Source organism: Eptatretus burgeri, chromosome 11 (assembly GCF_056783735.1).
Source record: "Eptatretus burgeri isolate ZD-2024b chromosome 11, Ebu_testis_v1, whole genome shotgun sequence".
Taxonomy (NCBI): Eukaryota; Metazoa; Chordata; class Myxini; order Myxiniformes; family Myxinidae; genus Eptatretus; species Eptatretus burgeri.
In genome coordinates this window covers 94743610-94760230 of record NC_140971.1, presented here as the reverse complement: position 1 = coordinate 94760230, position 16621 = coordinate 94743610, and the positions used below count along the sequence as shown (strand labels likewise).

Genomic DNA, 16621 nt, shown 5'->3' with positions numbered 1-16621 from the left:
TGTAAGTTTGATCACTGATGCAACGCCCTGTGTGGGTTCGGCCTGGAATTTGGAATTTAGGTCAGGGTGCTTGGATCGGAGATCGAGGACCCTTCGAGTCATTAATCCTTTCCGCTCTTGACCATGCTAATCACCATGGGGAATAAGGTGAAGTGATGTTTCAAGAGCAGGTTCTTTTAAGAAGGGCTGACTTCTGAATCACCATTTCCATTTGTGTCCCAGGGTGGTTAACACACCCAACTCAGTACTTTGTTGAGAATATTCTTTGTCATTATTCCGTCCACACAGACCTGTTATTGTCTTTATAAAGACTCGTTTTGATTAGTGAGGCAACTCCTGTGTTTGATTATAATCGATGATCTGAAATTGATGCTGAAGATGTAAGATTTAATAAAGACAATTGAACAGATTGCAGCAACTTCAGAACCATCAGTTTAATGAGCCAAGTAATTTCAGATAGTTCTAGCTGAGTGTGACCCACGAGTGAATTGAAGAGAAGACAGATGATGAGATTGCAGTGACAAACAGTATGGTGTAAGAAAAGAAAAACACATCTTTCAAGGTGTCATTGCTCAGAAGAGTGATGACAGTAAATTGGAAAGAATAAAAATCGACATGGACAATGGCAGGTCTAACTACAGCAAAGAGGCATCAGATCGATAATATTTGGCCAATTTGAGCAGAATCTCAACCAAAAGAAACCCAATACTGACAGGAAATGTTGAATGAATTGGAGGGAGGAAAAGAATGTAATGGACAGACAAGATGATGGAATGGACGAGGAAGTGAAAGATTCAGCTTTGAATGTTGCTGCATAATAGTCAACCTCTGGATTGTAGATGACACCTGATGATGGGAGGACGAGAGAGAGGGAGAGATAGAGAGAGCGAGAGAGCGAGAGAGCGAGAGAGCGAGAGAGCGAGAGAGCGAGAGAGCGAGAGAGCGAGAGAGCGAGAGAGAGCGAGAGAGCGAGAGAGCGAGAGAGCGAGAGAGCGAGAGAGCGAGAGAGCGAGAGAGAGAGAGAGAGAGAGAGAGAGAGAGAGAGAGAGAGAGAGAGAGAGAGAGAGAGAGAGAGAGAGAGAGAGAGAGAGAGAGAGAGAGAGAGAGAGAGAGAGAGAGACAGCAAACAGAAATTTTTTTTATGAAAATGTAACATTAAGTGATCAAATGCATTGGAAATCCTGCCTTGTTGTGTGGTCCATCAGGGTTGCTATTTTTAACAGAAACGGCAATTATAACCCCGGACAACCATTGCTCCAATCACAAAAAGATAACATTGTTACAGGGGTTGGGCATTTGCCTTTATTTGTCGCTGTCCAACGCAGTGTCAGGTGCATTTGTTTTGTTCACAATTATTCCTTCATCCTTTTCCTCAACAGAATCCCCCGTTTGTAAATTAATATTTGCCACTTAACTGTATTTGCAGACGATGATTGTGAGTATGAAGATGATGACTCGCAGAGCATCAAGCACAATGAGGATGACTCGAGTGAGGAGAAGGAAAACGACGTTGGGAGACTATTTTATGTAAGCAAAATATTGTATTACCTACATATTTTCCAGTATAAATGGATGAGGTGTGTGTGTGTGTGTGTGTGTGTGTGTGTGTGTGTGTGTGTTGTTGTTGTTGTTGTTGTTGGCATTATTTTGTGGAGTTCTCCTGGTGCTTTCTGATGTGCAATGTGATGCACAAAACTGATCGTGGTGATCTCCTGAGTTGATTCGGCGAATTAACTACAAAGAATCCAGAAGAATTTCCCATGTTTGAAACGCATGCCATGTTAAAGTGAAAACAGCAGCTTAATTCCACCTTCCGCAGCATGGCATCCTCATTACAAATTAAACTAGAGGGGGAGCACTCGGCAGAGTGCAAAACCTCCGCTGCCAATACTGCTGGGTCACTTAAATGAACCTGATATCCTATTCGTTGCAGGTCAAAACGGATCAGACTCTACTGAACCACGATTGAATAAACGAAACTCGATGGACGCGCATGTAGAAATGCCAAAAAAATAAAATCGAAATTTTTTTGAAAAAAAAGGTGCAAAATTTCTGGGTTTTTTTTGTCTAACAATTTTTTTGGGAGGGGGTGGGGGGTGGTTGGAAATCACTTAAAACATGTAGAAATGCAAAAAAAAATTAAAATATTTTTTTCAAAATGGCCGCCATAGCGGCCATATTGGACTTTCGACCAAGTCCAAAATCTAATGGCATGATCCTTGGACCATACCTAATCCCCCCACCAAGTTTCGTCGAAATCCGTCCAGGAGTTTTTCCGCAATACTGTTCACAAACAAATAAACAAACAAATAGACAGGGGGTGAAAACAGTAACCTCCGTCCATCTTCGATGGCGGAGGTTAATAACAAAATAATGATAACATTGTAACAAAGCATTTTGTAATGGCTCCAGAGTTCAGGGCTCCCATGTAGGGGGTGTCCCGGGCTTATCTTCCCGGTCTCTGGCCCTGAGGCCTCTGACCACAGATATATCTCCGGCTGCAAATCTTACACAGCCGTAGCTGCTTTACTTAGATTATGGACCTTGCAGGGTAATGCTTCAAGGTTTCCGTTATACCTTACTCTTGGCACATGAACCGAACTCGAGGCCCTGCCCTTGGCGCTTCAGTCAACTCTCTCTCGACTTTCCAACCATGCCTACCTGATGGATATCCCTCCTCACACAATCCTCCCATCTAAACTGCAGTCTGCCTCTTTCCTCCTACCTTGCTCCCTCAACCTATCCACTCTCTTTGCCATTCTCTCTTCCTCCGTCCGCACCAACTGTCCAGCCCACCTCAGCTGGCATTTCAACAATCTCACCATCAGGTCTTGTGCACACCAGTCTCCTGCCTCAGTTCAACCATCCTACTTCTCTCTACTGTCTTCATTCTTGCCATCTTTCTGACACAGTTGTTTTCACAAACCTGCAGCCTCTGTTATTGTCTCTTTTTAAGTTCCAGGGTCTCCAAACCGTAAATGTAGACTGGCCTTATGCAAGTCAGCAGAACCTTCCCTTTCAACTTTCTTGATATATTTCTGTCTGCCATTACTCCCTCCACCCTCCTTCACGCATTCGCACCCACCTGAATCCTCCTCCACACCACTGCCTCCGACTTAACATCCACGGTCACTGCTCCTGCCAGATACTCAAACCTATTTCCCTGTCCAATCTCCTTTCCTCTATCCTGATATTCATTTTTTTCTCTGCTGCCTGACCCACATCACTTCAGTCTTCTCCATACTCATCTTCAGCCCATTCTTCCCAAATGCCTACTTCTACTCCCGCCCACTCTCCATCACAACAGCCAGATCATCCGCATACAGCATCCTCCCCATACTACCACTCAAGCTCACCTTGTTGCTTACCAGTTCTATCACCATGATAAACATTATTAGGCTGAGAGCGCTTCTTGCCTCAAACCGATGTTCAGGCTGAACTTATCAGACTTCCCAGGACCAACCAAAAGTCTTCCCTTCATTCCCTTGTACATCCATTCCACCAACCAAAATTCTACTTCCAGCACTCCCATCCATCTCAGTGTCACAATCACCGTCTCTCTCGGAACAGTGTCGTTGGCTTTCTCCAGTTCCACAAAACCAAATGCTATCTCACCTTGCACCTCCAACCTCTTCTCCACCAGTTGTCTCAATGTGAACATCCGCTCCGTCATTCCTTAGCCTTTTGAAACTTCTGCTGCTCTTCTCCAATCTCCATATAAACACTCTTCCTTACCCACCTGTCCAGAATCCTCTCCAGCCCCTTCATTACATGACTTCGCCGGATCTTGAATATCACCATTCACCTTCCATGTCGGCACAATTAACCCTGTCCTCCAATCATCTGGAATTGAACCCTTGTTCATACATATTTTCAACAGCTTCTTCTTCCAACTGACTCAGATGCCTTCTGCCGCAATTATCATCTCTGCACACACCTCATCAATGCCGGTAATTCTTCCCTTCTTCATCCTCTTCAATGCCATCTGCGCTTCCTCCTCTGTGATCTCCACCAACTCCACTTTCCCCACTGCATAACATGATCGCTCCAGCTCACCATTGCTTCCTTTCCAGTTCAATGGCTCTTTGAAATATCCTTCCCACACCTTCAATTCTGCACCCATCTCTGTCGCTCGCCTCAAACCACCATCCTCAATCACCGCCCGCCCCCAATCCCCATCTCATATCCTCACCATCCATGTCCCTGTCATGAGCCAACTTCAAGATCATCTTCTTTCTCATATCATCCTCATCCATATCATTCCTCACCTTATCCACAGCCAGCTCTTATTGCTGCATCCTTCTGCCCATACAGGTGTAGCAACCCCACATCCAGCTGCCTCCCCTATCCTTGATCTTCTCTATCCTCTTCCAAACCTACTCCTCTTCACAAACTGCCTTTGCTACCTCAACCATCCACCAGACCTGGTTTCTATCCTTCGATGATGCACCCTTTCCTGATGTCCTTCCACACAAAACTTCTGCAATTCTCCTAAAGGCCTCTCCATATTTCTTCCAATCCTCCTCCAAACCTTCCGCTTCTTCACTAAGTTGCTCATACCTCAGTCTCTTCTTGTACTCCACAACAAAGTTTCCCCTCCACTTCCCCCACATAATAATCTTCCGATCCCTGCTCTTAACTTCCCTTCTTTTTTAATTTGTACCACAAACACCACAGACTTGCGCTGGGTGGTGGCATGCTCTCCAGCCACTTTGTTACAATCCTTAACCCTCCACAACTGTCGCTTCCTTACAACCACCAAATCCAGTTCTGTTCTGATAATGTCAACTCCGATAGGTAATCTTGTAGCTTTCCCTCTTTTGAAAGAATGAAGCAGCAATAGCCATCCCATGCCTTCTCCCAGCTCCACAAGCTGTCAACACTCTGTTCCTCGTTCCCCAACCAAATTTACCAACACATTCCTCTCACCCGGCTCCGCTACTCCCACATGCTCGTGGAAGTCCACCACAATGCAGAGCATAACATCCACCTCAACCATTCCCATGATCCTCTCCAGTGTGTCCCTGAATTCATCCTTCTCTTCCCCAGTCCTTCCCGTTTGTGGCCCATATTCCGGCATTCGACAAACCGTTTACCTTTGTATCACCACCCATGCCATTACAATCCATCCATCCCATCTTTCCACTCTGACAACTGACTTGCTGATCTCTTTCAAAACGATTACTCTCACGCCAGTCCTCCTTCCATCCAAACCCGCGTGCAATAACTTGTATCCTCCGACCACCCTCCTCACCCTATCTATTTCCCGTCTGATGTCCACACACACGACACTTCCAACCCTCTTCATTCATCTCAACCACCTCGACATCTCTCCTCCACCCATCCCCGCTTTTGATCACACATTCAAACTACCTCGCCTGACTTTGCTTCTGAACTGCCTCCAACCTGGCACAGCCAGTACCATCTTTATTTGTTTGGGACAATAAGGTCATCATTCTGCTGCACTGCCCTGACTGACCTGCTGGAACCACTACCCTTGCCTGCTATCATAACACGCACACACACACACACACCTCTCTGTCTCTCTCTGTCTCTGTCTCTTGTCTCTCTCTCTCTCTCTCTCTCTCTCTCTCTCTCTCTCTCTCTCTCTCTCTCTCTCTCTCTCTCTCTCTCTCTCTCTCTCTCTCTCTCTCTCTCTCTCTTCACTCGCTCCCCACCTCCCCTTGCGTACCCCTTGGCTCTTCTTTCACATTTGACTCCTCACCCCCACCCTCGAGAAACTCATCCCAACCTCCACCCCACTCACTGCCTCCACTCTTCCTTCCCCAACCCCCACTCAATCCGTGTCCTCATATCCCACTCTCCCCGCTCTCCTCAATGCATTAAATTTATGCTTATTCAGCTTACAACAAGTCAATGATTTTCACAAAAGTCACTCAATTTGACCCTCATCACGTTCACCGAGCCGAGTCAAAAGGATTAAGGAGTACCTGCCGCACAATCTGTTCATTTACTCCATCACCCCACGGGCCGAAGCAAGTCCCCGAGCACAAAGGGCACCTGCAACATGAACTGTTGATTTACTCCACAAGCCTGAGGGCCGAAGCAAGTCCATGGGCACAAAGAGCACCGGCAGCATAAACTATTGATTTACTCCACCGCCCCACGGGTCGAAGATTTACACCACCCATGGGTCAAAACTTTTCCACCACCCCATGGGTCAAAGTTTCCCAAGCACAAAGAGCATCACAGCCAGAACTGTTGATTTACTCCACAAACCTGCAGTCCAAAGCAAATCCATGAGCACAAAGAGCACCACAGCCAGAACTGTTGATGTGCTCCACCACCCTGCGGGTCAAAGTATGTTCACAGCACAAAGACCACACAAAGATAATAACAAACATGGATTCCATCCACCTCCATCAACTCACCCTGGCCCAAGCTCTGGGCTTGGTGAAAGGTAATGCTCAAGCAGTACAGCAGGCAGGTATGCTGCAAGGCCGTGAAGCCCAATGAAAATTTGGTCCCAATCGTCATTCAAATTATTTTCTCCTTTTTAGTTCGAATAAACATAGCTTCAACATTTCTCTTATAACCCATAAGGACTGTTATGAAGCTCTGTTTCCGTTTGTTATCAGGTCGGGGACTGGAAGGCTATCTCCCCAATTGGACATGGAGGTTTTGCAATAGTCTATGAAGGAAGGAATGTCAAATCTGCAGAAGTGGTACAATCTGTTTTTTCTTTTTCAATTTTTTTTTTCTCGTCTTTCCAAATTGTGACTACGACGTCAGAATATGACTCTTTGTCTTGTCGCTTTCAGGCTGCATTGAAGAAGGCAAAGGACCCGAACAGGGCATCAAGCGTAAGTTTGTGTGAATGTGGATATAACGGTTTTTGTTTAAGCTCTTGAAACAAAACAGTTTAGATATTTGTCTGTGATGGAGAATATTGCCCCCTGAAGCTGGTGAGTTTCTCACAGTTACAATTTTGTGGTTATGGAGGAAGCTAACCTTTATACAGTTTAAAGAATGAGTTTGTTCAAATTTCTTCAATTCTTTTTGCAGCTCTTGAATGAAGCTGAAATAATGCGATCGCTTGATCATCCCAACATTGGTAAGTGTTTCACTCATTTCACTCAAACCTATGGTTGTACTTCATGAATAAAAGGACTGGTGCTTCACTGATAGCAAAAGGACATTTGAAGAAAGATTTTCAAGAGGAAGAATGAGGCAAATCCTTGAGGATTTGCCAAATACAGGCAAATCCTTGAGGCGAACCTGCTTCAGAGTACAAAAGACCTTAAACTGCAGTGAAGATTTATGTTCCAACAGGACAACGACCCCAAGCATCAAGCCAATGCAACAGTGGAATGGCTTCAGAACAAGAACGTGAAAGTCCTTGAGTGGCCCGGGCAAAGCCCAGACTTGAATCCCATTGAGAATCTGTGTAAAGACTTGAAGGACGCTGTTCACTGATGCTATCCATCTCACTTAATAGAGCATGAGCAAAGCTGCAAGGAAGAATGGGAGAAAATCCCCAAATCCAGATGAGAGAAGCTGATACACACATACCCAAGAAGAGTCAAAGCTGTAATCACTCCCACAGGCACTTCTACAAAGTATTGACTGAGGCGGCTGAATACTTCTTGACACAAGATCAGATTTTAGGTCTTTTAGGTCTTTGGGGATTTTTTGGGTCCTCGGGGACTTTTGGTTCATCTGGGTCTTTTGGGTCATTGGGAACTTTTGGGTCTTTTTGTTCTTCTGAGTCTTTCAAGGAAATCATGAAGTACCTCCTCCTTATTAAATAGATGTGATCACGTCACACCTTTATCCGGCATTTATTTGTTATGCACACACAGGACAGGGAGAGGTGGGGAGGGAAGAGATTGGAAATGCTGATGTTGAGTAAAGGAACAGAAGGCAAGAGGATAGGAATGGAGGTATCTCTTTATTGTGTACATACATACATGTAGGGAGTAAATTCAGTAAAATATGAGAATGTAACATGGTAGAAGAAGGAAAGGAAGTGAGCAGAGTTTGGGAGAAGGGGGGGAGATTGGGTGGCAATAGGATTGTGGCGATGGAAGGGAAAGGAAGGAGCAGAGAAAGGAGAGAAGGTAAAGAAAAATTCCGCTATGTTGGCGTATAAAATAAATAGATGACTTCATAACTGAAGGACAACAAGGTAGCAGAATGTCCGAGTGGAGACGGAAGAGACGGGAATATTTTATGGGATGTAAATGGAAATGGGGAAGAGGCTTGTTTGAGATATATCGGTGAGGGGTTAGGGGTCGGGGGTTCCCCATGTAAACACCCCGCAAAATCATTGGATCAAAGCAGCTACGTGTGAGCCAAATTGTTTCAGAAGTTGTGAAAAAAATCAATTTTCATCTACAGTGAAGTTGTTGCAGCAGAAAAAAAAATCCAAGATTCACTGAACATTTTGAAAAAAAAAGTTTATAAAAAGGATTGGTCATCACAAAATGTCATCATTTTCAAAATAGGGTAGGATTTTTTGATTTGGTCAGGCTGACATGCAAGTTTTCCGCTCAAACAACAGCAAAGTCAGCTCTAATGATTGGTCCAGGAGAAAAACATTGTAGTTTTGGGGTTTTATAGCTTGTACCATTGTTTCATAATGCTATGTGAACCATTGTTTAAAATGACTGTCAGCTCATTGATGACTGTCATTCGAAGGGTCAAAAACCCAAAATTGTCCAGAAATGATAACCTGAATCAAATACTGCATCAATGCTATCAGTAAGCTTAGTAATATAATCAAAAGCATTTATTATGGAAAATAACATGAATTACACAGAAAAATCACCTTTCTGAAAATGTGACGGACCGGTGGAGAAATTTTCATCAGATGATATTTTCACTAATATGGGGAATAAGGGAATGATACTTGGTCAGATTAATCACTCCCATTGTATTTGAGTATATAACGAACAATAATTTAATTGCCATGTTATTAGTCTAAACTATTGACTGAAATGCAAAATGTGACGGACCGGTGGAGATTTTCACTGGCCAAACCCAATTTGCTAGCCAAGTCATATCAGTTCCCTAATCCTGAAAATAACATGAAAGTTTACTATTACTCGAAGAAACTTTCAAGCAATATCATTAGAAAAAATATTTATTTTCTATCGGATTGGACTCAAGGGAATTTATAGGCACCAAGAAGAGCCTTCTAGTGTGAAAATGGTCAATTTCGACGTTTTCCGTCAGTTCACATGGAAAGACCCTTTTCGAGCTGATCCAATTCTATTTTCAAATAATATTGGGGCTATTTGTCATACTGGGAACCAAGACTAGCATAAACAATGGAAATAATTATATCAGCCCTACAATATATATCATTAATTTCTCTTCTTCTTCTTTTGGCTGCTCCCGTTAGGGGTCGCCACAGTGGATCATCTGTATGATCCGCATAGTGATTTGGCACATGTTTTACGCCGGATGCCCTTCCTGACGCAACCCTGGTCGCCTCTTACGACAGAGGGATATGGTACAACTATTTTAACCGGGGTATACACTGGCCCAGTACACTGGTACTCATTTCGCCGACCTCGGAAGGATGACAGGCTGAGTCAACCCCCTGGTGTATTAATTCAGTGGCCCAACGGGGCTTGAACTCAGGACCTTTTGGATCCCAAGCCGCTGCCCTAACCACTGCGCCAACACCAGGCTAAATATCATTAATTTACAAATGTGAAAATAAAAAACAGGCCCTTATTGACAACTTCATGACAAATTCCCCAGAGTGAGCACATGAAGGACTCAATATAGACCAGGAAGATCATACATTTTTTTTTATAGATTTTCAAACGCTTGTTTAGAATATCTCCTCCAAAATTTTGTTTAGTAAACTATTTAGGCACACTGATCACTTTCTACAATGAGGGTTCCCTGAAACACTGTGGCTCACACTTCCCTGCGTTGGGCCTTATACTGGATGATGTCATTGCCACCCAAGGATGTCAATGACGTCATCATTGCCATGATGATGTCGTTGCCTCACAGATTGCAAAAAATAGAGTTAAACAAGTCAGAAAAAACATGTTTTTGAAATGAAAAAACACGTGGGGATGAAATCCCCTCAAATACAAGCTTGGAAGGAATGACAAAATTGGAATGACACTGATATTCAATGTCTGATATCTGGAGCACCAACACCAACATGATATCCAACCACCCCCCCCCCCCTCACCCCCACACTCACCCCCACAAACTGGAATTGAGAAACCGGATTCTCTTATTTGCTCTTCGTATTTCACTTTTGAATGCTTTTGTGTAATCAATAATGAGACTGCACCACACTGTAAATCAAACTTACTGAATACAAATCGGCCAACCATATCCGAACAGGTTGGCAGAATGTTGTCTTTTCACAATAGTTCTCATAAGTTCTTTCTGTGAACTCAATTCCACTTTTTATGTAAAGTAATTAGTACATACACTACCCACAGAACGCCTCCCCCCACCCACCCTCCCCCCGTCCCTTCCTTGTTTGCGCCATTTGTATTCCCTTCACTGATCGGATTCCCTCCACTGCCTTCCTCCCAACCCGGGTTGTTATTTAATTCTGAAGAAAGCCCTGGGAGGTCCATGTACTTATTTAATAGATGTATTTGTGATTGATGGGACAGTGCTGAGAAGTTCCATCCTCACCTTTCCAAACAACATCATCAACAGAGAAAGGACCATTCTCCCATTTATTACGTGCCATTGAAAGGGTCACATGAAATTCACAAATGAAGTTCACATGTTTATTATGTTGTTTAAAACTTTTTCCCTGTGGGTGAGTTTATTATGTCATCTTAACTTGTGCTCCCCTTTCTTGTTTCCCGACAGTGAAGTTGCTTCATGCCTACAACTATACAGTTTCCAAATTAGTGGTCCTCGTTCTGGAATATGTTGATGGAGGTGACTTTTCTCAATTAATTTCCTTGCTTGTGTCAAACCATGGCGATCATTCATTTTAACAATCAAACATTCACATCTTAAAATAAAATACTTTTCCTCCACTTGTGTTTTCTCAAAAATTAAAAACACTCATTGCCTTGTACTTGTATGTTTCTGTGAAAAAATGTCTAATACTGTTCCATGTTTGCAGAATCACTTTTCGAGAAACTTCTTTCGTGGGGGAAACTTTCAGAAAAACAGGCATGGCCTCTCATGGTTCAGGTGAGTTGAAAGAGTGTTTCATCTCGATGTGATGTTGATTTGTTTTTGAAAATCGACAGAAGGCAGTGAACTCAAAAAAAATGGACAATCTCAACAATCACAAGTCAATCTGTGCCCACGTTTTCATGTTTTTGATCTCCACCTTCCAGATGGCGGCCGCTGTTGACCATATGCACAGTCACAACATTGTGCACAGAGATATAAAGGTAACAAACTACATCAGCGTACACTGTGATATGTTCTGTAAACACTGCAACTTGAAAAGCATTTTTTGTGCAGCACAGCGAGGAAGGAATTTGGGTCAGTGGGGGTAGAGTGGGTTCGAGTGGAGTTTATTACTGAAGGAGAGGTCTCACACTTCACTCCTCCTCATGGGATTATCTACAAACTGAATTAAAAGGCAATCCTGAACTAGATCGAGAAATTCCTCGTGTCCTCTGTCCTTTGCTTGTTCCTGGACCAATTTCTCCCTGACAAATTAAAATAACTTACAATCAAATCACTTCCCTTACCACATGCCTTCAGTAATTACTCGTGAACCCTTCTGTCTCACTCTTCCATCACACCACACCAGGAGCCTTGATAAACCTATCCGATGAATACCTAACCATTCTTTCATCCATCATCTCCATCCAGACACAACCCTCGACATTAATTCCTTCCTTCCTATCACCCCCTTTCTCTTGATACGATATTATCCTTCACCCAGACTGCTACACTACCTCCTCTTTTCTCTTTACTATTACACCTCTCTGCTTCCTTGTTTGACGATCAGCGTTTAAAAGGATAGAGCACAGACAAACAATTCTGGGAAGGCAATGGCAAATCATTGAGTGTAGCCCTTGCCAAGGAACTGCTTCGGCAGCACCAACGCTCCAGAAAGAGTGTTATTACTCATCAAATCCAAAATCAAATCACACCCCTACATCTTGCAGCCTTCTCGTTCTGTCCTCCGATTGTTCTCATTTAAACAAAGTTTCATCTTCTGCATCGATGTTGTTCGTACTCCTCACTGTACGCTCTCACTCACTTGATCCTTCTCCATCTTATTATTTATACTTCTGGTCTTGGTCGAGGATGGTTTTTTTTTTTTGTTTATTGTTTTTTAAAACTTTTCTCTTCCTGTAATTTTTTATTTTTTCTTGCCTGCCCTTGTTATCGAATTTCTCATCTTTATTTTAACTTGTTTTATCATCCAAGGTTTGATTTTTCTTTTCATAAATTGATTTCTGTTTCTCCTCCAGCTCCAAAAGATCATCTACAGCCCTCCAGGCATTTTGAAAATAATTGATTTTGGCCTTGCGACAAGGTTCAAGAGTGGCCAACTACTTTATGACTTCGCTGGTACGCGTGGATACATGGCTCCAGAAATTTCACAGGGTGGCCAATGTGGCTATGAAGGTCCCCCAGTTGACGTCTGGTCTTTGGGAATCTTATTCATGAAGTTGTTAGTCGGAGAGCATTTTCATGGAGACGATATTCTTGAAGTGAGTATTGTTTGTAATCGTGTCATGATCATTCTCACAAATTCCTGTCATCATGATTGTGCCCAGAGTTCTCCTTTTGAACATAACCAACCTAATTGTTATTTTGAAAATCACAGTCTTTGCTGTAGAAAGCGTTACGATCGGATGAAGGAAGGGATAGTCACTTGGCGGGGGTAACGGAGTTTGAACAGTTCATGGATGAAAGTGAATTAAGTGTGTGGAGAGAATCTGCACAGGAGATTGACATTGCTGAATGTGTGTTCAGTGAAAAGCGTGAAGAGTGAAGAGAGTGTGAGGATGTGTTGAGTAAAGGGAATGAAGAGTGTGTGCCATGTGAAAAGTCTGGTGAGTCAAGCCCTGGTGTTGGATTCGTGGGGAGGGTGGCTGCCTTGGGATGTTCCAGTCCTGAGTTTGAGCTCTGTTGACCACTGAATTAACACCAGGCGGGGTTGACTCAGCCTGTCATCCTTGTGAGGTTGGCGAAATAAGTACCAGTGAACTGGTATAGGGGCACCGCATCAGCGGCATAGTCGTGCCCCAACAAAACGATAGCTACCCGGCAGCCAAGGTGACATACGCAAGAAGAAGTTAAGGGAGTGGGGATATGTGATGAGTGATTGGAGTGTGAGAGTGGTGAGTGAAAGGAGTGGAGAGTATGTGCTGAGTTGAATGTGTTGTGAGTGAAGGCAGTGGAGTGTGTGTGTGTGTGTGTGTGTGTGTGTGTGTGTGTGTGTGTGTGTGTGTGTGAGTGTGTGTGTGTGTGTGTGTGTGTGTGTGTGTGTGTGTGTGTGTGTGTGTGTGTATGTGCTGAGTGAAAGGTGCTGGGACGTTGTTTGGCTTGCTCAGCACACACCATTATTTACCCATGATCATGGCGATAATTTTGATGTTAAGATCTCTTTGTTTGACGAGTGGAGGTTCCGCAGGGTAGTCCTGTCTGAAGGCATGATCTCTGATCTCCTTCAACATCATTCATGTTTGTAACATTCATCACATCTCTCTCACTGTCATTTCTTATCCACTGCACAATGAAACAAATAATTGTTTCATTTCCTCTTTTCTCTTGTAATTCCTGTTGGTACCGACCATTATTTATTTATTTAAATTGTAAAAACAATTCTCTGGAAAACTTCGGCGAACAATGTTGTTTTTTTTTTGCTCCGTTTAATTTCTACTCCAAAACATTTGAGTTTACACATATTTATTGATTTAAATCGATGGAGGCTTCCGATCCAGTTATTGAGGTGAGAGAGTTTATTTTACAACTCACAATACAACTTTTCTTTTGTTCCACAACTTGGTGAACTTCCACAACTCGATTTTACTAGTTTCGAGTCAGGTCTCGGTCATTGCATAAGTTCCTGCTTGTTGAGAAAATGTTCATGATGGAAATGTGAGCATTCGCTTGTGATGATGGGTTAGGATTCTGTCACAAATGCATTTGTTTTATTTCCTTGCAGCCAATGACAGATGACAGCACTGACTTTGAAGTCGTGTTCCAGCTCCCACCCTTTGCAAAACCCCTCCTGGGCACCCTTCTGACTTGGATGCTGTGTAAGGATCCTGTCGATCGACTGACGATGCAGGTGAGGGTTTGACACTTTTTTTTTTTCAAAAATTTAATTTACGTGAACAAATAAGTCCACATGCTCGGGTATCTGAAGTCCTGTTGTTGTGTTGAAAAATGCTATTGTTCACTGGTGAAGACATTTCCTGCTCGGGTTTACATTTGATTTCCCACACATCCATCATTATACTTTACAGGAGATTATGAAATACAAATTGATAAAGCGTTTTCCCTTGAAACGCTGAACTTCATTGTGGAGCCATTGACGGTAAGCAGCCCTCCTTTTTCTCTCTTTCGTATCCTCTTTAATTGTTGTTTCTCTGAAAGATGGAGGCTCAGGGAAAGAGCAAGATGACAGAGAGGATTAACTGATAATCGGGCAATGGGGAAACTTGAAGAAATTAAACAATGAAATGAGCAAACTGCAGGAGAGCTGCAAAGATCGATGGGAAAAGGCGACACATAAACATGCGGCAAGATGTTGGGAGAAGAAGGTTTAACTGGGGTGCAAAAGATTTTGAGTTGGGATGGGGGATAACATGAGATGGTGCTGCACCACCTGCTTTGGAACCCTGGAGGGAAGAGTAGGAAAGCACAGCCTCTGGAAGCTGGTTTTACACATAGGAGAAGAGAAGAAGATAAAATAAGAGACGTAAATCACCCTGGATTTTGGATGTTTAACCAGGAGTGGGAACTGGATGAAGATGTTCTTCCTGGAATTGTGGGGGATGGCCTCAGACCTGAGGGAGCAGAGAGACCAATATCAGAGAAGAAGTTACAAAAACATGGGGAGGCCACCTACCCATCTGCAATGTGAGAACAAAAGGTCTTGTGCTTCTGCGTCATCAAGGAAGATTTCAATAATGTTGAGAGATGTAGACTACACACAATCCAGGAAAATGGACGTGATGCTCGGGCTCCAGCCTACAGGGGAGAACAGTACTCAAATTAGATGTGCACAAAGGACTTGTGGACAATGAGTCGTTCCGATGATTCAAGGAAAGACTTGGAACGTCGAAAGCTCCCTCGTCTGTGGCTGGCTCTGGAGGCCAGGTTTTCGATATGCTCAGCCAAGGAAAGCTAATGGCTGATGGTGAGGCCTCAACGTTCAACGGACTGAACCTCTTACAGTGGATGACCAAATAAATTGATATGAGCATTCATTTGATAATTCTTCTGTCACGATGAGATGACTGTGATTTTCCAGGATTAAAGGACATGTTCCATTTGTAGAACATTGCTGAGAGAGGAGCTGCTGGATGTCCAGTGCTGAATGGCACCAGAACAGAATCCAAATTGTTTTCACAGACAGATTGGTGTTGTCATGCACGAAAAGTTAAACACTGACTGGAGTTGTTATTTATGGAATGATGTTGCAATAACAAAGGTGAGATGATCCCAGTTTTATTACATAAGACCAATGTGTTTCTTAAAAATGGACCACAAGCTGATTGATGTTCATCTGTGTTGTAACATCTTGTCCATTGTCTGCTAATGTCCTGGCGATTCATGTGAAGGTGCACTTCTGTCCTCTCATGTCCAGCACATGATCTGTATATTCAATTAGTACCAGGTCTTCCCAGAGCATCAAAAACACCGAGTGAATCATCCATGTGTTTGTTGTTACCCCCACCACCGAAGGTGGACAGAGGTTATCTTTTCACCCCGGGCTGTTTGTCTGTCTGTCTGTGAGCAAGATACAGCAAAACGTTTGGACGAAATTTGGTGGACTTGTTGGGTGTTTGACAAGGATGAATTGGTTCGATTGAAGTGAAAATCTGGATGCATACACTGCAGTTTTTTTCAGCGATTCTTCACCATTTGAGTGATATGGCGAAAAACGATGAACAGCTTGATATCTCAAAATGTAATGAACGGATTCGACAAAACCTGGTGGGACAGATTGCGTGTGCGACAAGGACAAATTGATTCCATTTTGTCGAAGATAAGCCTCAAAGTCATCCTCTGATGATTTATTTGTCTTACGTATTAATTTTGATGCAATTTTTAATTCGTTTTGGAAGAATGCAGGAATTTAGTCAGTGCCGTCATCTCTCTCGCCCACAGTCGGGATGCATTGAGTGAAGGGGATTCCAGAAAAATGGACTCATTGAAAGGAAGAAGCGTTGGCAGTCCATCAAAGGAAGAACTATGATTTAACCCCCCTCCCCCCCCCCCCCCGCCAGAGTTACACCACAACTATGCAGTATCCAAATTAGTGGTCCTCGTTCTGGAATATATTGATGGAGGTGAGTTTTCTCAATTTATTTTCGAGAAATTCTGCCAATGTTTTTGTCATGCACTATCCTGTCGGTGAATCGACTGACAATGCAGGTGAGGGTTTGATCCCTTTTTCAAAGATTTGATTTACGTGAACAAATATGCCCACATGCTGGGGTACCTGAACTCC

At 43.3% G+C, this 16621-nt stretch overlaps 1 protein-coding gene across 4 annotated transcripts in view; it reads left to right on the top strand.

Annotated features, from left to right (window-relative positions):
* LOC147017686 (uncharacterized) overlaps window positions 1–16621 on the top strand; it is a 36720-nt gene that overhangs the window by 17682 nt on the left and 2417 nt on the right. For 3 of the 4 annotated variants that reach the window (XR_015049595.1, XR_015049594.1, XR_015049596.1), the window contains 11 exons: window positions 1427–1527; window positions 6600–6686; window positions 6783–6824; window positions 7027–7075; window positions 10825–10896; window positions 11087–11157; window positions 11307–11363; window positions 12402–12644; window positions 14105–14230; window positions 14409–14479; window positions 16279–16460. Coding sequence is in view for 1 of the 4 variants with exons in the window: in XM_085847463.1 (XP_085703589.1) it covers window positions 1427–1527; window positions 6600–6686; window positions 6783–6824; window positions 7027–7075; window positions 10825–10896; window positions 11087–11157; window positions 11307–11363; window positions 12402–12644; window positions 14105–14230; window positions 14409–14456 (896 nt within the window). In the remaining 3 variants the exon portion in view is untranslated. The remainder of the gene's footprint in view (window positions 1–1426; window positions 1528–6599; window positions 6687–6782; window positions 6825–7026; window positions 7076–10824; window positions 10897–11086; window positions 11158–11306; window positions 11364–12401; window positions 12645–14104; window positions 14231–14408; window positions 14480–16278; window positions 16461–16621) is intronic. The other variant, XM_085847463.1, reaches the window with a different exon arrangement.